The following is a 26108-nucleotide window of genomic DNA, read 5'->3' as shown; positions in this document are numbered from 1 at the left end:
ATACTACATTCCACAAAAAAACCCAACTGGTCCAAAATGAAATGGTCCTGAGTAAGGAGCTCTTATGGGAAAAGTTGGTTTTGCAGAGGCAAATGATTTCTTTTTTGAAAAAGTGGGGTATTTGTAATAACGACAACATGTCGATTATCCGCATTGAATTGTCTCATTATGTGTGACTAAAACTAGCATATTCTATTTATCCAAGGATAGATCTTTCAGTTTCACATAAAAATCAGGTTTTCAACATCTGTAGGAACTCAGTTATGCTGGAGATAACAAATGTCAGTAAGGCCTACCATTAGCTCAGGAGGAGATATAAATTCCTGTATTGGATCCATGGGTGGGAATTGTTCTGGACTGCAAAGACCTTAAAGGATCTGCAAAGAAACTGAGTGGGGGTGGGGGAAGAATACACATATTCAGGTTAAGCTGCAAGTCTTTCTCAACAGATGAGATTCTTTCCTAGGGTGACAAGGAGTTTTGACACTTTACAGGTTGAGTTGCACTCAAAAATTCAAGATGTCCAAATTGATTTTTTAACCTTTTTTTCTGTTAAATCTATTCACAAACTACTCAACAGGAGGATATCATACTAATCACTCTTAAACATTTGCTTGAAATACATCAAGCCTTAAGAAAGATCTTCCAGTATTTCCTGAAACTGGTCATAACAAATGTGTTGCAACCACATTGGGTGCAATGTCTACTGTGGGAAAATGCAGTGCTGGATTGTGTAGCTATGTTTTGTTCATAAACTTACCTTTCTGTTCATAACTTACCTTTCTGCCATTCACAAAAAAGATAAACTTATCTGATTGTTGAGGGCAAGCCGTGCTCTTGCATCAAAGTCTGAAAAATAAAGCTTTATGCATCAAGAGAAATTAATGAAATGCTGTATGCTCCTAAAGTTTGACTGAGTTTGCTTTGTCCTGCAGAATTTAATTTGATACTCAGTCTAAAAATAAGCACGTGGGGATGAGCCAGTGCAATGTCTTCCATTTCTCAGCAATAAATGCATGTTCAGATGCTAATGCACCACCTCCTACTCCCTACCTCAACTCTTCTCTGATGACTTGAAATAATCTGCAAAGAAATTGAGCTCCTCTAATTCTAACCCTGTACCATAAGAGATAGCTGTAAAGGGGGATTTCTGAGTTTGAGCTACGAATTCCAGGTCTGTTTATCCTTTTTACTTCCAGATCTGTATATTATGGAGTAACTGATGAATTTAGAATACACAGGCATGCCTGAAGCTAGAACCAAGGACATGCAACATTACCCCCTTCTTTAGGGTGCCAAATGCAAAGCTATGGAGTCCCAGTTCTCATTTTAGCTTGACCTGAACTATCTATAATTTTTTTTCTTTCTGCAGAATGACCACGTTTTAACAAAATCGACATTACTACTGTACACACATTTAAAATTTCCTTCTGGTTGTCTCTATGCCATGCCAGTTCTATGCCCATGGTACCACACTCAACACATGCTGTGTTCTTAAAGAGAGAAGTCCCAAATCCTGATTTGGGATTATAGATTCTCATCCATTTCTTTGTATGCATGTCCAGGAAACAAATTAATCTTTAAATGCCTTACTACAGCTGGCCTTTATTTTTTTTTAAAGCAGAATTATGGATATATATTTCAAAAGTCTCTATTGCATGTACCTGTCTTTTGTTTCATTTACCATTTTTAAATTTTAGAGTAAAACTGTCTGTATTTCATTTAGAGTGAGTGAAGGTTTGCAGGCCAAAGTAGCCAGTCCCTGATCTTCTGCCACTCCCATTAGAAGGCAAGAAGCTGATTCTCAGCAGAGATATGCTTCTGGTTTTGTGGTTATCCCCTACCATATGCCTGAGAGCTACCACAACACAAGCACTGGAGTCATGTCAGTCACTAGGTCCCTGTAGGCAAAAGCCTTAATGGGTGCTGCCAAATGCAGTAGTAGTAACCACTGTAGTATTCCTCATGCATTGTAGGTACAACAGTGCAGGCTCAATGGCCTGAAAACAGAAAGAACCAGACCAAATCCTTGATTTTGGCAGTCCAATATCTAATTTACAGGCTAATCCTCCAAACCAGAACCTAGTATTTATGTTAGGTATTTAAGATTTCACCACACAGAATGGGCCTGCTGATGGTGGACTGCTACAGAAACATTTCTCTCATGAAGAAAATCAGTAGATAGAGTTCTTCTGAACCATCTCCAGTTTGGGTGTAACTGTGCAGTTACAGTGCACATGAACGTGTCAATAGCCATCCAATATGTCAGTTCCTTTGGAGCCTAACATTTCTGCTTATCCGCCTCCCTGTATAGTCTAAGAACGCTTCATTCATAACATTGCAGGTAGCCATATTATCATCTGTCAGGATGGTTAACTGCTGATATTTCTAGCTTCCATGCAGTTTTTCAAACACTTCAAAGCCAGCAGACAGCTTAATATGCTTCAGACCCAAAAAACCCCAACAACCCGTATTTGCTACATTTATAGAATTTACTGAGGCAACTACACAAAAGAGCCACTTGTAAAGTGGCAGGGAGAAGTCTTTGTTAATAATGACTGAGAAGCTGACAAGATTTGCACTGCAGAAAACCAAGTGCGGGTCTAGAATATGATGAATCCTTGGAGCGTGAACACCTCAGTGCTGCAGGTGGGGAGATGTCATTGCCTGCAAGGTTTGGGCAAGATTTTTGCAAGATTTGACTTGCTTGGAATGAACCAGCACTCTTGCTGGTGCATAGGTACATAGGACAAGAAGAGATGATAGAGCTTTCCCCCAGTTCAGTAGATCTGTAGGCTCCCTGCTTCAGTATATCCCAGAATTCACACATATTTAGGGGTGTACTGACATGTGGGGTTGCAAGCTGTCCTTGACAAACCCATATGTAAGGACTTAAAGAATGTAGTTGCCTGTCTCAAAACATTGTCCCCTTAAGATAATGGAAACTGAGATAGCACCGTTGGCACAGCAGGAAGGAGCTCATTCCAGACCTAACAGAGGTAAGGGTTTGGTTAACATCTGGACAAAAATTCTCACTGTGACAAAATACGGGAAAGGAAACAAGTGCTTATACACATGCTATCTCAAGTTATGGGAATGGCATGTACGCCCCATGGATACCCAAGACTTGGACTGTAGAAAAGTAGTACTTCCAGAAGAATGACTCTGGGATTATTGACTTTGGCATAGGGTCTCGTTTGCACCTTAGGTGGGGCAGGGGCATCTCTCATAACGGGATTGTAACACCAAACAGTGAAACTAAGAAGATATTTCAAATCAGAAAAACTAATTGTGGCAGCAGCATTCACATTTAATTTATTGACCTTCTAACAATATATAAAAGCCAAATTAATACAAATAAAGTGAAGAAAATGAAGTAAAACCAAAAAGGCTTCAGCTGCCTAAACCCCACTTTCAGTACTACTTCCAGTGATTACAACTACTGTTACCTGCCTGGTCTCCAGTTGCTATATCATATCTTCCAGTCCTGTGCTCTCCTGTCCCATGTCTCTGCTGTCTTAAGACATCTAAAATGGTCTAGACACCTATGTTTAAGCAACTGCATTTCGCTGACTCATAGTGGACACAGAAAGACGAATTGAAACAATAAAGATTTCATCTCTTAATAGCCAATGCAAAAGCTGTTTAAGTTACTGACCTGATTTCTGTCACAGATACAGTATCAGCTCGTAAAATGAAAGGACGACAGGAGGATATTGTGGAACACTGAGAAGCAGTGGAATAATAGCGCCTGCAGGCTGACATGTCAAACAAATTAAAGCCATTTACTTCCAGTACAAAGGGCAGTCTTCATAGTGCTGGAGCAATGTGACTCATGAGTAACTGGAAGAACAGTCACCATGCTTAGCAAGGAATAACTGATGCAGAGACTCACTGAAACCACACATTGAACATATAAACTACCAATTTTCCCATTCCTGTTTTCTTATCAAAGAACCTGATGCATATTTTCAGGTGCTAATTTAGGTAACTTCTGTAGACTCACCAAAAACATGAAGTTTTCTCTACACCAGGATGTATCCCATATCAAAGTCCCAAATACAAATACCATGGAGATTTGTGTATTTATGTGCGTGCACATTCAGAACTGAAATTTTGTCTTTGCACTCAATGAGGAGGAAAGGCTGAAGCTGTCAGTGAATTCAATATTGTGGATTCTGATGCTGAAAGCTAAATATTGTGACTGAAGCTTTCATAACTTTGAAGTTATATCTTGGTCTCACCTTAGGTTACGAATACATACATACTTGAAATTTATTAACACCAGAATTATTGTTACCATTGAATACAGTGCAGCTTTATGTTTTCCTGTTTTCTCCAGCTGCTGCTGCTTGGGTGTGGTCTAATTCCATTGAACATTAGCAGCATCAGATGATGGATCTTCACAGATCATCTTAGATCTCATTATGTTTTTTTCTATCTTCTTTATTTCAGCAGTGGCCAAGAGTGGGAGAAAGTTCCTAACTGTACTTGCATGGCTGAGCACAAGATTAAGCATTGCTTAAGAACCCTTTCCAGAGACAGGTTCATCCATTCTCCCATTCAAAGCACACTGAACTCCATGTCAGTTTTCGCATTACGTTCAGAGGCTTCTGGCTTGCTCCATGAGATAAAGAAAGCTTCTGGGGCAATTACAACTCTGTCAACTTTGGAGATAAAATTCTATATATCTAGGCCAGCCATGGCAACTTGCCTGGCATAGCAAAAGAGAATCATAACTCTTGTTTCTTCCATGCTTTCAACACAAAGATACCTGTGCCAGAAGAATCTAAACCAGCTTTACTACAAGTCAGAGCATCACTTCTGATCAAAAAGGTTCTGAATCCAACGAACAAGGTTCTGAGTCTTTGACAAAGATCTCTGCACTCACACTTCACTGCAAGACTCAAAACTGTATTAGAAAATTAGCTGAAGCCATTACAAAATCATTTATCATATGAAGCTGTTTAGTGTAATATGTGGCAGAGAGTTATCTAGCATACCTTTACACTTCATCCTAACTTCCATCTCGTGCAGAGCATTTGAGCTATGCTGCTCAGCAGATCTTTCTTGTTGAAAACAGATGGTTCAAATGCAGAAGATGTATTTCTAGCAACTAAATGCAGGCATTTAAGCAAAATACTGTAATGAGTATACAGGAAGAATGAAGATAAGGATGGAAGATGTAAAGTGCATATTTTTGGCAGCTGATTCTATTTGGAAAAAGAGAAAATACATTTATCTGTGTGTTGATTAGTGTGTCTTGGGCAGTAAATCAGTTTTCCATTCCGGTCTTGTGCACTATGGTTTGTCATTCACACAGATGTGGCCTGAGGAGCGGAGGAAGGAGCTTCATTGCTTGCCATCTAAGAGATAAGCAAGAAATGACAACAGTGACTTCATTTGACTGGCAAACTCCCAATACTGCCCTTATCAGGTGCCTCCAAGTCAGTGATAACTGGGATTAGGACTAAAGAGGGATGGAGAAGCATGGTCCCTGCACTGGTGGACCTCACCTCCTGCAAGTTCCTGCAATGAGAGGAAGCCCACAAACCTATTGATTCAGGGGCCAATGGTGCCTCAGCACAATCACAGAAATACCATGGGAGTAATCTATGAATGAGAGCTCCAAAGTTTCCATAGCAGAGGCTCAGAGGTTCAGAGCACAGCATGGATTAATATGCTGGCAAGGAACTTGCCTCACTAAGTAAAAACTTACCCAGAAAAAGAATTGTAATAGCAGTGGGAGCATGACTACAGTGAACAGTTGCAGAAAACAGAGTATAAAGGATCAGCATTATACAAAGTGTATTGCTTTGTTTATTTTTCTTCTGTCCCTTTTTATTAGCTCTGAGTTAATTATTTTTCTCCCAAAGAGTACTGAGCATAGCAAGAAGTACCAGAATGTAGTGACAGTACCAGCAAGCAAGTGGGGCAAAGCACCTGGAAGGAGACTGAAGATGCTTAGAGGCTGATCCATTGCATGTTAATAAGATGAGCTATTTAATCCTCTATGGGATTTGACATACAGAAGAAAGGAGGAGAGTTCAGGGAAAGAGAGGGTTGTAAAAATTATGTAAATTTCGAAGAAAAAAAATTATATGAAACCAGGGAAATTCCAATACAATGTTTGAACGACATTTGTCGAAATAACTTGTATAAATGAGACCTGTTACCAGACATTTCAATTACAAGGAGCTGTATATAAAGCATGACTGACTGGAGACATCATTAGGCACTCCACTATTCAGGGGTGCCAAAATCAGTAAACACTCCTACCCAGCTATAGTCAAACAGCCCCTTCCCCTACCTTCTATTACCATCTCAGTAAAGGCATCAGCGCAGCTTGCCCGTATTTGCTCAGCAGTCAGAGGGCTGTTCAGTGCAAAGGTCTTTTTCAGTCCTCTTTCGTTCCTCACACCAGTTACTGCATCTCTCAAAGCAAAGAACACAGAGCATCCCAAGAAAAGTCCTGCCTCACCTATCCCCTGAAAAAGATGGAAAAAAGCCAGTCTCTCATATAGATACACACATGCAGTTCTATTTCATATTGCACAGTACACACAAGTAAGCTGCACACTCTGATTGACATCATGATTTCTCCATCAATCACGTTAATATTTTTAGTCTAACCCTTCAGTTTATCACCACATTTAGAAGTATGGCTTTAAATTCATCTTGCAGCTTCTGTGTATGGTCTGTTAACAAAACTCTAAAATCACTTCTTGCCAACCATTAAAGTGACACAGTAGCTGGCTTTATGTCCTTTCTTATTATCTTCCCTAATGTCATAAATAAAACAATTTACTGGACACTTCATTGAAATGCAAAAGAAGAGGAACTGAAAACTTATATGTGTTTTATATCAGAGTAATTTCTCTGTTTGGCCTGAGATCTAAGAATTAGGCCCCATGATGATTTGCTTACCTTGGATGCATAGATGGCATAAGGATTTTGAGAAGATGACAGTAGGGAAACACTAAACTGTTCTGGAATATCACAAACAGCAGGGATCTTATACTGATCTGGACCCCGAGTATAGAGGACTCCTTCTGAAGAATACTTTAACTCCTCCATTGTGTACAGTCCAATGCCTTGAACAAAAGCACCTTCAATCTTTAAATAAGAAAAGAAGTAGCATTTATGTACTCATGTTTGGTTAACTGAGTAAAACTTCACCAAGAACTCATTTGTATCATTGGCTGTTAGTCTAATATATGTGAGGCCTAACATGCTTCTGTTTGCCTAATGTGATTCTTCAACATTTTGGGGCAACTGTAACCAGAAAACTTTTCACACTTCTCTCTCATACCTGAGAAGACAGATACTTGAATGATGAAGTGATGAGATCTGTGAACCAGCCTGCAATGAATAAAGGTGTTTCCCTGCTATCAAGTGGGGAAGGCAGGTGAAACAACTTGGAGGCTGTAGATCACAAACAGGATTGAAGTCCAGTAGATAGAAGGCATACATGCATCCTGGAAGTACTACAGGTTGACACCATGGGCAAAATTCAAGCTTATTTGAAATCTATAAAGCTCTAATAAGACACTAATTCAAATGGAGCAAGTCTATAGGCAAAAGACCTTCTAATATGATTAATAATCTAGTAAGAAATGAATGTTTTCTGAATTAATGGGGTAATCTTCATTTTGGATAAGGACCATAGCGTAATAGAAATAAGGCAGCAGAAAATTCTTGGCACATACCTGTCCTATATCCACAGCTGGATTTATGCTGCATCCAATGTCCATAACAATGTCTGTTCTGAGGTTCTGTTAATAAAATTCAGATTTATATCACCCAGAGAGATGGACTGAAAGCATTAGAAGATAATGTGTTAGAGTTGGTATTCAGTGAAATAAGAAATACTGAGATAGAGGCCTCTGCATGTTTCAGAATAATTTCCAATATCTCACCACAAGCAAAATGGACTTGTCTAAACTTTAACAGAAGTTTAGCCAGAGACAGCCCTATCAGATTTTTCCCATTGCTCAAGGAAATCCCAATATAAAAGTACAGATAGAGGCATAAAAAGGTACAGATAGAGGGCATAGGATCACCAGTCTGTAGCATTTAGGTGTCCAGATCGTCAAAAGCCTGGAAATTGAATATTACTATAAGGTGTTTGCTGGCAAACAGGGACAGAACAAGCAAAGAACATGTTAGATGTCAGCCATAACCCAAAAGGTGAACATATGACATCAACACAGATGTGTCAGAAACTGATTAATATTCCAGAGCTTTCATTCTGTTCCACCTGTAATTTGTATCTACATTGTTGATATATTTATTATCATGTGAAGACAGGTGACTTATTAATGCAAACCTGAATGACTGTTGGAGCAAGCCTCATTCACATTATTTCCAAAACTTCTCTGACATTCAGTTATTACCTTGTGATCTCCTGTTAGACAGTTAATTTCAACCTCTGAACAAGCAGCTCCATAAAGAAAGTATGTGAATGGCTGTCCTTCCCCTTTCTCCCAGTCCATGTATTCATTGTAACCTCTGATGGAAGAAACAAAGTCCACAAGAAGAAAACCGATGACAGTTTGCATTATAACAAAGCAGATGAGCACAAAAGAGTTTGAAACTGCTTGCAAAATCTTAAGTACAAAATCTTAAGTGAAATCTTAAGTAACAGCTCAGAACTTCAAAATTTCATGAAAGCCTACAAAGCCTAGTAGTTTAGGTTTGATGCATCTGGTATTTATATAAAATACAGCAGACGAGCAAGCTATTTCAGTTCAGGAGAGTCTATAACCAGCACACTCCTAGAAATATACTAATAAAAGCACAGTAACCAAATACAGAATAAACATTTAAGATAATGGTTACTGGGATAATAGCGCATATAGGAATTCAGAAAAATGAAGGAAAACTTGTCAGGACCTATGAAAAATAATTTACAAGACATAAATGAAAAAGTCAAAATTACAGAAACAGCGTACAGAATTGAGTGAGAGGGTTACAACTGGAATATTGAAAGAAAGGTGTAATTACTTAGAAGGGAGTGGGACTAACTGAGGACACCATAATAGTCAGGACTGATGGGGTAAAACCAAGGACATGAGAGGACAGTGAAATGTGGTGTCTTCCAAATATGGGAGCTATGTGACTAAGCTGTATTTTCAACAATGTATGACTGAAATCTCTTTGTTGAGCATATTTAAAATTATCACAAAGCAATTATAGTATAGAACCATGCACTGAAAAAGGGATACACAAAATCCATCTACTCAACTTCTCATAATCCATTTACCTCAGCTGCCTTTGAGATTCCTGGAAGTAGAGAATATGACTGGATAAGAACTAGATCAATACAGGATCTGAGGCTCAGGGATCTGCAGATGGTTTTGGACACTGTTAAATGTCGATAGCACTGTTGTTCATTACTTTGGTGATACTAACATTCCTAAAGGGCTGCATAAGCAGAAGATATACTTGAACAGGCTTAACAGCAGGAAGGGACATTTTATTTGGACATTTTTCGGTGCTTTAAAAAAGTATGGGCTTCCCAAGTGCCCTTTCAACTTACTCCAGACTGCCCAGAGACCTGAAAAGTTGCTATTAATAAGTAAGAACCACCAGCAGAAGGAGAGAAAAGATAAGGCACAGCAGGCTAAGAGAAAAGCTTTGCTTTGAATCCCACCTGAGTTATAGCACAGAAATTTTTCATTTCTGGTTCTTTATAAACACTGTGAAAGAATTCAAAGAAAAAGGACCAAGAGACTACTCTGAGAGCAGTGGGAACAATATTTATAGCTTATAGCAATACAGTCTCCAGTTAAAAACCTATATCCCACTTTGCACATGACTGTTACAGGCAGCAGTCACTTTCTTGATGCTTTCTGGTTTGCTAAATGTCAAATCATGGAGCAAAGATGGCAAAATTTTCTATTAATAATTTCTAGAGAGTCCACAGAGGGCTAGACATAAATTAACACCAAAACTTTATGCTTCCAACCCTTCATATATCAACTAATTATTTAAAACATAAAATGAGCTATTAGAAAGACCTATTTGACAGGATCTTCTATTTACAGCATTAGTTATCTTCAGAAATCAGTCCTGGTCTAATTTATGCATTTTTAAGGAACAAAAATATATTACCTAAAATAGCCAGTAGCTGAAAGACTCACACTCTGTTTAAATGCTTCTTTAATCTGTAAAATATAGCAGTGCTTGTGGTAAGCCAAGGAAGGAGTCAGGAAGGAACACAGCATAGGTATATTTACTTTATTTACATATATATACTTACCCACACATATTTACTTAAAAACCCCAAACTGTAAAACTTGTAAAGAAAGGAAGACAAGCTGAGTTAAGTATGTTTAGCTGCACATGGTGCCTAAGACTTCAGAACTAAACCCCCTTTGCATGAACAATCTGAATTCTTTTGGCAATACTAGAAGGAATAGACCTGTCAACAGTGGTGTTCTCGCTGAATCTTTATTGCTGGTAATGCCATAGTCAGAAAGGGCCCTGCTCAATTTCTCTGATCAAGTTCAATAGAAATGGGTCCCTCCTTGTCAGCTAAACAGATCTGGTTGATAAGTCACTGATTATATTGGGTCATGTGACCATGTGCATGTGCAACCTTTTGCTTTTTCTTTGATAAACTGCCTTTATCTTTACCCACTGACTCGTCAGGGCTTTTCCATCTTATTTTCTTCCTCTATATCACTGAGGAAGGGGACTGATAGAGCAGCTTGTTGGGCACCTAGAGTCCAGACAAGGTCAAACCAGCACACTGACATAAAAGATCTGCATGACCTATTTGCACAAAGATGACATTTTTCAAGAGAAATGCTCTTTGTAAGTTCTGCCGGTCATAAAAGTGACAGTAGGAGGTACCAAATCTATTCCCTTTGAGTGATTCTCATGTTAGATTTACTCCGTTTACAAGTCAAAAAGTTTTTGTGGCATTTTTGGTTGGTTTTACTGACTTTGTAAGATATAAAATTACTTCTCTACATATGTTAACATTCTTTCTTTGGTCTGCCATTTCTGATAATACTTTTGGTGTGTCTGAATCATCCAAATTAATTTTGTACCTAGTAGAGGAGATTAGGTGTTTTGGATTAGTGTGTTTTTGTTATTCCTAAGAAGGGTTTACCCAGAGACAAGGCCTTTTCTGCTTTTTTTGATTGCCCCACTGGTGAGGAGGCTGGAGGTGCATGGGAATTTGGGAGGAGACACAGATGGGACAACTGACCCCAGCTGACCAAACGGATATCCCATACCATATGGCATCATGTTCAGTATAGAAAGTAGGGGGAAGAAGGAGGAACAGGGGGACATTTGAAGTGCTGGTGTTTGTCTTCCCAAGTAACCAATACGTGTGATGATGCCCTGCTCTCCTGGAGACAGCTGAACACCTGCCAGCCCATGGGAAAGATTGAAAGAATTATTTGCTTTGCTTTGGTTGTGTGTATGGCTTTTGCTTTACCCATTTAATTCAACTCACAAGTTTTCTAGCTTTCATTCTTCTGACTCTTTCCCTGATTCTGCTGGTGGGGGAATGAGTGAGCAGTTGTGTGGTGCTTGGTGGCTGGCTGAGGTTACACCACAACATATCATAGCCCTTTAGACATAGGCTGTGGACCACATCTGAGACTAAGTAGACCTAGCTGCACCTAGACTCCACTGAAAAGTTTAGAAAGCCAGGGGATCTCCCTCCTCAACAGGAGGGACCATAACCTGATCTTACTATAATCCGTTGTAACAGATGATAGATTTGTTACTTGGATATTGCACTGGCAATATTTAAATACTGTACTAGCAATAAATCTAGTTGTTATCTTCCACATAATCATTTGTGCCTGGCCAAGAACCATCTCTTGACTATTCTGCGTTTCATCTGTTTGTGAAATAGCCTGTTTCTACAGTTTTTAACTTTAGGATTATTAGGCTGAGCAGATTTATAGACTACAATACATATATCACAGTTTCTGCCAGCACTCAAACACATTCCGTAGGATTCACAGGTCTTACCCAATCATTCCAGGTCCCTGTTGGGTTCTTCTTGATGATGGGCTGCAGGCGTTTCAGAAGAGTTTGGCAAGCATCCTGGTGAGAAGCCAGGAGAATATACCACAAAATTAACACAGATACATTTGCTACTATTCAAGTTATGTTCTAGTTACTACTTAATTAGTATATGCTTTACTGTCATCTTAGTGTGAAAAGGTATTGCAGGAAGTGTCATATTAACCACATACACATAAAACTTCAAAATGGTTAAGTTACAAGGGCTGGAATCTGTATGAATCAGTAGATTTCAAACATGAACAAGGGTGCAGACTTGTATGGGACTAGTTATCTTGTTAGATGAAAGAAAGATTTTGGAAAGTGTAAGCCTTTTTGGGAAAGTCCAGATCATATTCTGAAAACTCATAAGCACCGTTATTGAGAAACTGTCAAGTCATGTTTCTTCTTGGCCACCTCCAGCAGTATTGGTAATCCCAAACTTGATTTTTATGGGATCACTAGTACCTAAAGTTTGGCAAACATATACCTCAAGGGATCGGGGGTTTTTTTCAGCTAAATACTACTCTTTACCTTCACAGCCATGCCATTGACATCTGTCCCTGCAGATCCCACCGAGGCACATGCATTGGGAACAGTTGTTGTGCTCGTTTCACAGAAGTGAATACATGACATGGGGATGTTCAATTCCCGACTAGCAACCTGTTTCAGGAAGAACAACATATTCTTTGTTTTAGAAACAATCTAAACACTCCAACAACTCCCCAGTATTTGCTAGAAGTCAGGAATACCAGGAAAGATAAAAGTTTAAGCGAGTTCTCTTCCAATCTCCAGCTGAAATCATTGTGTCCAAGTTGTTAGAACAAAGAAACAGAAAAGAAGGACAATGTTCCAGCTGTACTCAAATGCTGGATTGAGACCTGAACTCCAACACTCATTCCTGATTTTCCTGCTTATACCCTGAAAGACTTAGAGCAAATTATACAAGCCCACGTCCCAAACTTTCACTGACTTGATAAATACTTTCACAGATCTGTCTCAGAACTATCCATTAACCAAATATGATCATAATGTTATCATCATGACAGTCTTAAGCTGCGCCAAGGGAAATTTAGGTTGGATGTTGGGAAAAAGTTTTTTACTGAATGAGTGATAAAGTTCCAGAATCATCAGCCTGGGGAGCTGGTGGAGTCACCATCCCTGGATGTGTTTGAAAAAAGATCGGATGTGGCACTCAGTGCCATGGTTTAGTTGAGCTGGTGTTAGGGCATGGCTTGGACTCGGTGATCTTGAAGGTCTCTTCCAACCTGGTGATTCTGTGTGAATAGTGTCTGCCTTTTTCACTATGGGTTTTATGGGATTAGCCCCTCAAAATCTTATTTCTAATAAGCCTCTTCACATGCAATTGGAAGAACAAAAACCAGTCAGTTTTTTCCTTCTTTCTGCCTCTATGACTCTTAATGAAGGTACCTTTGCTTTCTAATTCTATCAATGCAAAGAAGTAGTGGCTATGTTGATAAAGAAACTGTCCTGCTGGTACACTAACTAACCAAAAAGAAAACCCTTACACTGTTTATCTGCAGGAAAGATAAAGCACATGGCAATATTTATTTAGATCATTTTTTACCTGGATCATTTTTGTATGAATACCCTGCCCCATTTCAATTCCACCATGTGTCAGAAGCACAGACCCATCAGTATAAATATGAACCAGTGCGGCAGCCTAAAAAAGAAAAACGAAGTCAAGATCAGACTAGTGAGGAATGTGTTGCATGTGGTGATGAATTGAATTAAAAAAAGACAAAGTGTTTAAGTATATTTCAGTTTATCTGTTTAATGCTTAGGAATATAAGGCAAAATATGAAATGCTACTTGCTGCTCTTCCTCTATAATGAACTTCAAAAGAAAAAGATACAAATCCTTGGTGGTCTGCTTTTTCTGTTACTAGATCCTGAAATAAACCTACACCTGGCAACTGTATCTCAGTGGTTCCAAAAGAAGCTGGAGGACACCCCTCAGTAGTGGCTGTAAGCACAATTTGCTGCAAGCTCCATTTTCTCTCTCACTGACATGTGAGAGTCCCGGAGGTTTCTCAGTTGCATGAGTTGAATCTCTGAATGAAATTTTCTTCCTAGACTCAGCTAGAAGTAGCTGTAGACTACAAAGACCCTGTGACTTTAATGCTGAGCAGAGACAGCCAGTTTGATATGACATAAGTCAGTCAATTAATTAATTTTCAATTGATAGAATGCTGTCTGTTTCAGAAGAATTAGACACCTATGTTAAAAAAAATACAAGGACCAAAAATACTACTGTGCTTTTTTCCTTCCTTAACCTTCGTCTTTGATGGCATCAAAGGGTTAAGTCTTTAAGAGCAGCATTCCATAGTACCCTCATCATCAGAAAGAGGAGGGTCAGAACTATTTCTGGAGTGGACAACTTATTCAATGAACATTTCTCTATCAGCCTTCAAAAACTTTTTGTAAATGTGTTCAACTCACCTATTCCAACACTGCACCACAACAAATAGGACTAGCCTTTAGGTAGGCAGGGTCCAAGCTGCCTGAGTCCTGAAAACCAAACAACTTTGATCTCAGCTTGAAGAGAGCTACAAGCTAGTACAGCCTCTTCAGGGAACAACCATCAGGAGGATGATCATTTTCCAGGAGTTGAAAGATAACATATTTGTTTTGTATCTTAAGATAAAGTGACTGTAATCTTCTATGGATAAAATGCTTAGCTTACTTATTCTTTAATGAATCTCACCTGAGAAAGGTAAGGTGTACCTAGTCCAAATGGAAATTTCATTGGTACAATGGCAATACCTCTTTTCTTCCAGTAATTTTCTTTGTTAAGTTCATTGATAGTTGTTCTCCTACTGTAGTATGCAGATTTCTCCATACATTCATTCCAACACCGTATTAAATTCTGTGGATCAAGTTTTTGTTTGAAGTGTGTTTGCTCATTCTTCTTATACATATTTATTTCCTTAATCTGAAAAAAATGAAATTACAGTTATCACACAATCCTGTTAAAGGCAAACTGACCATCTGGGAGGACTAATAGATGACAAGAAGATCACTGTATGTTTTTTGAACAGTTACCAATTTGTAAGACCATGCTATTCATTCAACAACCAGACATTGATTTAAAAAAATATGAATTTCAGCTCAAATTATGTTTGACTTAGAAAAGAATTGTTCAAAAAATTAAACTAATCTAAAGGTTTTTAACTTTCCAGTTCCATAGACTTCATTTCAGGAGAGAATAGGCCTGCATTTAGTCACCTTTTCTGGCAATAAACCAGTTTTATCTGCAACGTCTGTTATCCAAGTTTCTGTCACCAGTCCTGACTGAGGAAAGCCAAAGCCTCGGAATGCTGTGTTTGATGGCAAGTTTGTTTTGCAGACACAAGCCCAGCATCTCAAGTTGGGAATCTTGTATGCATTGTCCATTTTTAATAAGGACACTTCTGCTACCTGAAGTAGGGGATAAACAGATCTTGTTTAATGTCAGAACAGTGCTTCCTTCAAATTGACATTTAAATCTTCCGCATCTCTTATATGAAAGACCTTAACTTGAGACAATTAGCTTTAAAATTTGCTTTCTGGCAATCACTGGTTGTAAGTACTCATGCACACATAGAGACTTTATTAATACATTTCTCATGCAATATATTAATTTCCAGGGGCTTTTTTTTTTACAGAACACAGCTGATGTTACTTGTACTTGAATGTTATCATTAGTTAAAGATGTAGCAAATGTGTCGTTTTATGACTGATTTTGCTCCTACTTCAATACCAAAAGCCACACAAAACTAAAAATAGGCAGATTAGATTTAGAGCAACAGTAGCTATGAAAGGAACTGATGAAAGCATTCTGAACTATCACATCCTATGGAAGTCCACACGTAAAGTTTAGTTCCACCAGAAAGCATATGTACTGCAGTCTACAATGTCTTCTTGTCCTTAAGTTTTTAATTTAGAAATTTACAATGACAAACACAAAACCACATGAAGAGGAAAATCCTGTACTAGAGACCTCAAATTAGGCTCTAGGAGTCAGTATCAAAATAAAAATATAATTAAAAAAAAAGTTTTGATGCCTAATCAAAAGAGGTCACTGTCTCTCTTCAGTGTTAAGTAGATTTCTCAGAATGACAAATTTAAGCCTCCGTCATTCGTGCTAGGCCCACCAGCTTCACTGTATCATTGTAGAACTTCATCTTAAGACAGTTCTTACATGATCTGCATTAATGTACATGCTTCTAATAATGGGTTTTCTTCTAACCTAGGCTATTTTTCAGAACCAGGTTAGGCAGCAGTACCATGGGCAGTTACACTGACAGATTTCAGGATGCAGAAAATACTCATAGGTGGGGCAATGACAAGCAGATGAGGGGTAGTACAGCAAACATTTCAGTTACAGCTAGAATAGTGTGTACAAACACAAATATCTAGTGATGATATCAAAGCAAGAAACATTTTATACTTTGCAGACCTGTAAGTGAGGAACTGAGGTATACAGCACAATAAATACTGACCCAGTACAGAAATGTATAGGGACAGCAACAGGATAACTATAACTATGAATTTTCTGAAGGCTAAGAAATGTCTTCCCAGCCCTGAGGACATAAAGCTTTAGGCAGGGACAAATGCAGGTACTACGTATTTTAAAAGGAATACATTGTTAGTTGAGATGTTCATAACAGAAAAATAAGCCTGAGAAAACATTCATGAAGGGAATGTGTAGGGTAATATAAAAAAGTAGTAACATGCTTCACTAAATTGAATATGGAAACGATAACCTACTCAGGGCAGATTCTTCCAACAACCCATAATCCCTGTATCAAAAGTCTATATGTTTAATAATATATAGGCAAAGGAATTTGACCTTCATAATTTTCCAGCTAATGATTCCTCCATATTATAAGATTTGTCAGTATAAAATCCTTACCAGGACAGATTCATCAGGGGTACATCCTCCATTAATATAATATTTGGCATCCACAGCTCTGATCTTACCATCATTCATGAAGCCAACCTAGAAGGTTACAACAGTATGTTATTTAGAATTTGGCATTCATTTGTTTCTTAAGTGCTTTTATATTTTGAAAACTAACATAACCCATACATTCAGGGTAATACTGCACTATTAATTTCTGGCCAGCATTCACTGAAACTATAGAAAGGCAAGAGAGAAAGAAAGTATGTTTCTAAGATATGGGCTTTCCCACCTGGCATCTGTGATCTGTATAGGTACAGCATATAATAAGCAACATCAGCCCACTGGGAAAGGAAGAAGCAGTGGCTTCCTCTATATTGCCTGAGATGGCTGAGAAGTGTGTCACCTAGGAAAGTTTATTGTAGATAAAATCAAATCCCACTTTAATGGTAAGAATAGTGTCTGGCAGATGGAATATGACATTTGTGTTTATTAATGAAGAAATGTTATCTTTATCTCACATCCCTCTTTTCACCTGTTATCACTAACAGTTCCTGAATTCTCAACATGAGCTACAGCTCATTTTAGCTTTAGGGAAGCATCTTATAAAACCTCTCTTACTTTACCTGGGTAGTATGTCATGCAACTTGCTTAGTATTAGCAGATAAATTTGCTGCAGCCTTAGGCTGCAAGCTGTGAACTTTCACCAAGGTATGTTGAGCTGTAACCTAGTCAAGTAAAAGAAGGCCTCAGAGCCAGTTCAAGCTGAAAGATAAAGAAGCTACAATCTCTAGCAGATGCAGCACACTTAGATATAAGAAAAGAAATGGCCCAGCTACAGACAATGAAAGAAACCCATGAAGAACGTGAAGACTCCAGACCCTTAATATTACTCTTGGTCTGAACGGTCAGGGATGGGGAACTTAAGATTGTAAGGCTATAATTGCCCAGGAATCCTGTTGTTCAGGGTCTGTCTTTGAAGGCATCCAGCTTGAGCTGTAGTGCTATTAACAAAAGGTACTTTTAAAGAGAAATCTTTCAGTTTATTGATTCAGCAGAAACTTGGATTTAAACCCCATTATGGTGGCTGGCATACATAATTAATATGACAAGTAGAGAAGGAAAAGAAGGCAGAAATTATCCTAATGAATAATTATGACTGATGACAGTGCATGGGCAGGGAAGAGATTCATTTCCTCCATAGGGCGAGTTTTCTGCATGACACTGTTTCTGTGAAAAATTAGCTGCTTCTTTGTGTGAATCTAACCATATGGAGAGTTTAAAATAAAGTTCTGCAGAAGAAGTCTGATATAGGTTAGCTCCTGTTCTAAGAAAGAAAGACAGAAAGAGCTATAAAAGGAAAAGGACATGAAGGAACTAGAAAAAAAATTAAATAAAACCCTGAAGAGACAGAGGTAGATGAAGCAGACAAAGGGGCTGTACAGCAACTTTCTCTTGGTTTCCTGGCGTGTAGTTTTGGTTTAAAATTGAATTGATTATACTAATTTTCATTAATAGAACACATTAACCAGTAACATTGAAATACTTATTCACAGAATATAGGTGGGTATTTTTTCACTGAATTCTAGTGGCACTCACTTTATATTTAGCAATAAAAGGATGTCGGCCACCAGTGATTACCATATCATCCTCTCGGCTCAGAATAAAACGGACTGCTCTGCCAGTTCTAAATCCAAAAAAGAAAAGTCAAATTGCAATTAAAATAAGGAATGTTATGAATAAGATGGCTATGGTTATTCATCATGTAACCAGATACAGCCATGCATACAAACATGCATTTAGATTAAACTTAACTTTAATAAGCTTGAATATATGCTTAAACCTATAACCAGAGTTCATATTTCTCACATTTACAATCATGTAAGAATTTTCATTTCATCTTGTGAAAGCCAACAAGATAACTCAGTGCAAACTACTCCTGAAGAAACTATTGCAATGTTAAGTGTTCATTACCTCTTAGCTATTCAGAATCATACTGAAATAGAGAACCTTGTAATAAAACCAAAATACAAATAACAATAAAATAAGAAAATTAGTCTAGAGATGCATATACAATTTAAAATAACTACTTTAGAAAAATGGGCATAAGGTGTAAAATAAGGTCCTACGAATAAAAAAAGATAGTTTAAACCATAAAAGAAATATTATTTTTAGCATTACTGGTTAATAAAAAACACAGATAATGTGGCCAAAAAAAATCAAGAACCATTTTTATAACAGTGACAGTAGAAGCAATATAAACATATTGAGCTAACTCCTCAGATGACAAGACCATTTTGGCTGACAGGATGTAGCCTGATGTGAGTTCTGTAGCAAATCAGTTACGCTTTTAAAGGACTTTAGTATGCCCTGACAGCTAATTGCCAATATTGCCCTGCCAAATCTGGAATATGGGGGATGGAGCTTTACGTATTAATGTTCTTAGACTAATTCAAGCAGTATTAGAAAAAGCATAATACCTCACAGATTTAAGCTAATTTTGACTGAAAGACGTTGAGGACTGAACTAGAACTGCTTGCTCTTAAAAGCAGTTCCACTCATGAACCCTTCCTTCTGCATCCTGCTGTGTCAGTGAAGTTCACATCTGGATGGTTAATGCTGTGCTTTAATGTATGTACAATACAAAGTCTTAGTAGTTAGGGACTGGTCCTGTTGAGTGTTTCTGGCTTACACTAATACCAACTTCTTGCAGTCCATTAATTTAGTTGAGGCTAGAGCTGCTTAATATAAGTAGTTCAACAAAGCAAAGAAATGCAGCAAACAGTCTCACAAAACGTGAAGTCAGGATTGTATGACTTTTTGACTAGCAGCTTTGGGAAAGGAGAAAGCATTTTAGACAAAATGGAAAACTTGTTTGCCTCATTCTCTTTTCCTATCCCAACACACACATACTGCACTTACTTGTGTGCTGCCACTGCAGCAACTGACGCCAGTAAGCCAGTTTTCAGGATTTTCCCACCAAAAGCTCCACCAACTCGTTTAACATGGCACATGATCCTGTTGGCTGGAACACCTAAACTCGCAGCTACTATCTCCTGTAAAACAATTGTCAGTATGTTATGCCAACTCAAACTAAGCCTAAAAGTTAGGTTCTGAAATAGAAAACTTTTCTAGAAAAGGGTTCCATAGATGTTTCTATTCTTCTATCAGATGAATATAGTTTTTCCTTTACCCTAGGTTAAAAAGCAAAGAAAGAATAACAACAAACTCTCAGCAGCACTCACATTTAAAATCTTTACCATGCAGACCGTGAAAGGGCCATTGGCCAACGTGAAAAATAATACCTTTGGATTATATTAACTAAACAGTAAGAAGTTTCAGGTATAATAAAAATGGATTAGTATACAATTTCTACTATTTTTATTACTAAGATAATACATTTTATTTTTATTTAAAATGAAACTTTTTTAATAATCTAAGGTCTTGCTAGTGTCAGGAATGTTTTTGCTTCAAATCATATTCTCAAACACAAAGTTCGTGCTACTTGGCTATTGGCAATATAATAATAATGGAAATGATAAAGGGAGCTGAACTGGGCTTTGAATACTCAATGAACGTTGAAAATGCCAGTGTTGAGTCTGAAATACCATCAGTTTCATGCATTAGAGCTATTGCTATGTAGGCCACAAGCTATGGCAGCTTTGCTTTGTCATTTACCATCATGAAAATGATCAGAAGGCTAGAACACCTCTACTCTGAAGAAAGACTGAGAAACTTGGAGTTGTTCAGCCAGGAGAAGACAGCTCCAGGGAGACTTTACTGTGGCCTTTCGAAATATAAAGGGGGTTTACAAGAAACAGAGCAAGACTTTTAGCAAAGTTTGTATTGACAGGACAAGGGGCCACGGTTTTAATGTAAAACAGGGCAGGTTTAGAATGGACATCAGAAAGCATTTTTTTTACAGTAAGAGTGGTGAGCCAAGGGAACAGATTGCCCAGACAAGCTGTGGACACCCCACCACTGAGAGTGTTCATGGCCACATTGGATGGGACTTTGAGAAATTTGGTCCAGGGAAAGATAACCCTGTCCATGGCAAGGGTGTTGAATTAAATAGTCTTTAAAGGTCCCTTGAAACCCAAACCAGTCTAGGATTATGATTATGAGACTGCTGCATGGAGTAGCACTCTCACCTACAGCTAGTTAAGACTTGGTCAGATCCTCAGTGGGTTCTGATTCTGTAGGGAACAGATTGATCCTCAGTCCAATGGAAAGCTAACAAAGATGGAGGAACTTCAGCACTCCACAGGGAGTTTTTCATGCCTACAGTAGTGGAGTATGAAGTACTTTGTTCAAAGGGAAAGAAGAGCTTTATCTTGACAGTGTAGTGCTCAGTGTTTATCAGAATACAGCAGTACTACAAAGTAGCTGTTACTGGACAATCCAGATGGGCAATTTCATCTTTCTATGGCTTCTGTTCATACAGATTTGTAAACCAAATTTTAAAAGCTCTATTGTCACAAGTTCAAACACTTTCTCCGAGAATGCTCTGCATTACCTGAATAATTGCTGGATGCTGTGTTGACACATACATATCCATTTCTTTATCCTCTCCTTTTGGAACAGCAAGCATACTCTGAGTCTCCATGTAAAAGTGTTTCTGTCCCCCAATGCAAATCTCCCCTGACCCAAAGAGAAAGACACAAGTGTTACTGAGGGAAAAGGAGAGAAGAGACAAACCAGAGAAGAACTAACAACCCATCATAATTTAAATTATGGCAATCAGTATCAAATCCTCTATACTCCTTGTGTGAAAGAGCAACACCTAAAATAAAAATACAAATTAAAATCCTTGTAATATTAAATCGGTCTTATTCCAGTTGCATCACCAGAACTGGATTAAGAGTAGAACAATATTGCCCACAAGTGGTGACAACAATAAGTAAAACATAGATAAGTTAAACAAAGCATGCACATACTGGACCAGGTGAAGAAGAGGGCCACCAAGATCATCAGGGAGCTGAACCACAGGATGCATGACAAGAGGTTGAGAGAACTACATTTATTCACCCAAAAGAAGAAAAGGTTTAAGAAGAGATCTTATTGTTGTCTACAACTACCTAATGGAAGAGCAAGCCAGACTGTTCTCAGAGGTGTACAGTGGAAGGATAAGAGGCGGCAATGAACACAAGAAATTCCAGCTAGATAGAAGAAAAATCAAAATCAGCATGAAAGCTGTGAAACACTGGAACAGGTGCCTATAGATGTTGCATAATCTCCATATCTGGAGATACTAAAACCATGACGGGACATGGCCCTTAATAACCTGCTCTAACCAGACCTGCTTTAAGCAGGAGGTTGGACTAGAAGACACCCTTCCAACCTAATTATTCTGTAACTTTTTTCAAGAACAGATGATGCAAAAAGCTTGAATGTAGTAGCAGAACAACAATACACTAGATTTAGTCATGTTGTCCTCCAAGTGCCCAAGAGTTTTCTCACGCCTAATGACTATACGGAAAAAAAGGTGGAACTGGGACTGGAAGAGCAGACAGCCAAAGCCAAATACTGACAACCAAAAATTTTTCATCAAATGTATTCTGCAGTTTACCTTCAATTATATTATCAACAGTTTCAAATGCCTCATCAACATTTCCTTGTTCTAATTTTCTTTTTGGCTCAAAGAACGAGTTGTGCTTTATAGCTTCCTGCAACAGAGAAAAAGAGAAATAGGAGTTTTAAAGTATTTTTAAGATTCCCAGCTTGTTGCAGCATTTTAGTCTCAGGACCAACACCATTGTCTTCAGAGATTGGAATCACCAGCTACCAAAGTCAATGAACAACTGTACTTCATCACTTTATTGTCACTGTTGAGTTTGTTTATTTAATTCCAGCAATTCTTTCCTGATGTATCTTGTGTAACTGATGATTGCAGTTTCTGAAGGAAATGCATGCAGTTTATTCAACCTGCTCTTCCCTGTCATACATCCAGAACTGACCAAGACACCACAGAGTAAGAATGCAACCACATCATCCAAAGAGTGCTGCCATTAAGAGGGGAAGAAATGACAAGGACTAAGTAAAGGTGGAATCTAATTAATAAAGTAGCATTTGCTTTATTTCTAGTAAGAAATAAATTTCAATTCTAATGAAATGTTAACAAAATTTGCCAGTCTTTAAGAAGAGACTACTTCTATTTTTCTATCAGAAAGATTGTTCCATTAGACCACACACACATTATTAAAACAAGTTGTGAATTGACACCAGAACTAATGTTGGCTCCCTGCCAAGTGTGTTCTTTTTTCCCTACTTCTACTCTCTTTAATCCAGGATAAATCCATATTCCCTGGGACTCCCACATTACATTTCTAAAATGTTGTACATCCTAACACCTTTCCTTCATATTCCCTCAACAATTTCTATGTCTCCAGCCTAGCTTTCAAGCTAGACAACAGATAAAAATGCTAGAGAAAATCAGGAGCTGACTGTTAGCCAGTATACACATGCTGACTGACCAGCTGGTAGCTACCAAGAAATTAGAAATCAGCATGCTCATTGCCTTTTCCTCACTGGGAACATTAGGAGAGTTCTTTTTTTTTTGCATTCTAATGTTTATTATTGTAAAACTTGTGACACCTGCATACTTTTGAAACTGTTGCCTGTCCATCAAAAGTGGTCAAAATTAGAGAAAAGGTTAAAAATTTATTTACAGGGAGATACTCAGACTGGTTAATTGGATGCTCATATTCATATTCATATTGTTTTCTTTAAAAATCCTATTTAAAAAGCAACTAAAGAGTGTGAACTGCTGCTTCCATTAATTAAATCAGTAAAAAAATAAAAAGGCAGAAGAAATTATTAGTACCTCAATTGTTAAAATTACTGGTTCCAGCATTTCATACTCTATCTTCACTTTTGCAGCTGCTTGTTTGGCATGAACATCTGAATCTGCAACCACAGCACAGACAATCTGACCCACACAAATCACCTGTAAAATACACATCACATAATGGTATGGTGGATTCAAACAATTCCCGTACGGGCTGTTGGTATTCTTCTTTTTACATAACCACTACTTATGTTTCCTGTTCAAAAGTCTTCTTTGACTTAGGATTTTTGTATTTTTAGATCATCCATGAAGCTAACAAATTACAAAAATACCACTGTAACTAAAGAATCAAGGAAAATACTGTATTCAGAAATGGATAGTGGGAGAATGGAAGGCTGGAGTAAAAAACAGTTAAAATTAAGAAAATCAGTTGTAAAAAGATTGTAGTTATACCTTGTTTCTCGCAAATATAATCTCTGGATCATCAGAAAAATAAAACTCATTTGCAGCTGGCACATCATGAGCTGTTATGACATCGAACACACCTGCTGCTTTTAGAGCCTCTGAGGTATCTACAGATCTGATTGGGATATGGGAAGAGAGAAGTGTAATTCATTAGTTTTACAAAGTGTTCACAGAGGAAGGGGTTTCAACACAGAAGTATATTTCTTGTACTACTGAGATCTGCTCATAGGCTTACACACCTGTTCTTTCTGTCTCTGGCATGTGAAGAAGTGCAGGTAAAAGACAAATTAAGATTCTACTAATCTGCTTCATTTCTAGGAGATACTTTAGATACAACAATCATTGGCTCATTAGATTGCCTGAACTGCACCGGTTTAATAAAGATCAGTGCACTATCATGATACTACAACTGCAACTTTCTGAGACCTCACATCCTACACATACACCTAAAGATGCAAATATGCACCTTCAGGTGGAGGATTCATGTAGAGAGATATAACAGAAGTGACAAGATCAGTATAAATGGAGAAGGAATGGAAATGCCTAGGTGTAGAAGGATCAGAAGGAACAGCAGAAGGTCTACAGGAATGGCATATTTTGATAGCATCTAGTTCAGCAGGTCATCAGATCCCAGCACATGTACAGGCATCTTCTCTGGACACTGAGATCAGAAGACAAATGAGACTGAATAGATCCTACTGACTCACAGAGATGGGGGTGATGCCAGTTCTGTGGTGGTACCAAAAAGAGGGCTGCCAAACCCAGCACTGACCTAAGAATAAGCCAGGAAATATGACAAGGACTCTGTAGTTAGAAGCCCCAGTCCTGTCTGTCATGACAATTAATCACAACTAGATCACCTGAATATGTCTTGGTGCCTAAATGTAGAACAAACTGCTAGAATAGGTGTATCTTGGCAGAATAAAAGCATATGTGAAAACAGTTTTCTTGCAAAATAAAATCCTCTTCTTCCCCCTTCTCTCCTGTAAGCCTGGTATGAGCTTTGCCACCTTGTTGCTGCAATGTTGCAACACTATTTCCTACATTTTGAACAATTTTCTTCTTTCATCATAGAGGTGAGGCTTCAAAGCAGTGTTGGTAACACTGAATTTCAAAGTCTGCTTGCACTGCACAGCTAAGCGCTTTGTAGAGGTAGCTAGGCTAGCTCTGGGCTGGCTTACGGACCAGAAACAGTTCACTCTTACTAGTACAGTAAAATGGGGTGAGACACTTAAATCCTAACAAACCCTTCTACTAGTGCACCAATACTGCTACCAGCATGGATTTGCCTGCAGGTATCAGGCATGCTGTTCTGTACATGTGACTCATTAGTCTCTCTAAAAAGCTGAGGCAGCAATTCATGATAACACTTTCTTCAGGTCCACTTTGAACACTTACACAATCTTAGCATGAGCTCTGGAGCTAGTGACGGCAGCCAGGAAAAGCTCCCCATCCACAGAAGGAAGGTCATCAATGTAGACTGCTTCACCAGTGGCGTGCTTTAGCCCAGATTGGTGCATAATGGGCCGTCCGACAGGGTCCTGGGGAGACTGACTCGGCTCTATGTCCTGTACAGGCAAAATCACACACCCAGCACCCCCAAACAGTTAAAAAAAGAACAGTCCTGTTATTCTTACAGCAATCAGAAAATCTGATGACCAAACAACTGCTCATACTATCATCTTGTGGTTCAACATTGAGAGAGATGTGGCCGCAGGATGTGACTGCTGCTCCTGGGGATTTCTTTCTCCGCTTTTCTTCTCTTATGTACCCTTCTGAGAGCACTGCATGGGTTTGTTTACTTGGATTTTTTTTCTTAACTATTTATATCAAAGTGACAAACCCAGCACTTTTTCAGAAGGACAGTTTCCTCCCTTACTGAATGGTGTCATGAAGCTTTGATAATTTTCCAAATTAT

General features: G+C 38.3%; 1 protein-coding gene across 5 annotated transcripts in view; it reads right to left on the bottom strand.

Moving 5' to 3' along the window:
- Positions 1–3293: 3293 nt before the first annotated feature.
- AOX1 (aldehyde oxidase 1) overlaps positions 3294–26108 on the bottom strand; it is a 39812-nt gene continuing 16997 nt past the window's right edge. For 3 of the 5 annotated variants that reach the window (XM_032113781.1, XM_032113784.1, XM_032113783.1), the window contains 19 exons: positions 25589–25758; positions 24179–24305; positions 23762–23884; positions 22508–22604; positions 21455–21579; positions 19861–19994; positions 18538–18625; positions 16951–17037; positions 15282–15473; positions 14761–14988; positions 13622–13717; positions 12568–12696; positions 12001–12075; positions 10117–10169; positions 8397–8511; positions 7710–7775; positions 6928–7116; positions 6321–6488; positions 3294–5366 (listed from right to left, as the gene is read on the bottom strand). In XM_032113781.1, coding sequence (XP_031969672.1) covers positions 5316–5366; positions 6321–6488; positions 6928–7116; positions 7710–7775; positions 8397–8511; positions 10117–10169; positions 12001–12075; positions 12568–12696; positions 13622–13717; positions 14761–14988; positions 15282–15473; positions 16951–17037; positions 18538–18625; positions 19861–19994; positions 21455–21579; positions 22508–22604; positions 23762–23884; positions 24179–24305; positions 25589–25758 — 2313 coding nt within the window. In that variant the 3' untranslated portion in view covers positions 3294–5315. Of the gene's footprint in view, positions 5367–5405; positions 5944–6310; positions 6489–6927; positions 7117–7709; positions 7776–8396; positions 8512–10116; positions 10170–12000; positions 12076–12567; positions 12697–13621; positions 13718–14760; positions 14989–15281; positions 15474–16950; positions 17038–18537; positions 18626–19860; positions 19995–21454; positions 21580–22507; positions 22605–23761; positions 23885–24178; positions 24306–25588; positions 25759–26108 lie in introns of those variants that run through there. The other 2 variants (XM_032113782.1, XM_032113785.1) reach the window with 2 other exon arrangements.

The sequence above is a fragment of the Corvus moneduloides genome, chromosome 7, assembly GCF_009650955.1.
Source record: "Corvus moneduloides isolate bCorMon1 chromosome 7, bCorMon1.pri, whole genome shotgun sequence".
NCBI classification, from domain to species: Eukaryota; Metazoa; Chordata; class Aves; order Passeriformes; family Corvidae; genus Corvus; species Corvus moneduloides.
The sequence above is the reverse complement of the archived record's forward strand: the minus strand, read 5'-3'. Positions and strand labels throughout refer to the sequence as shown.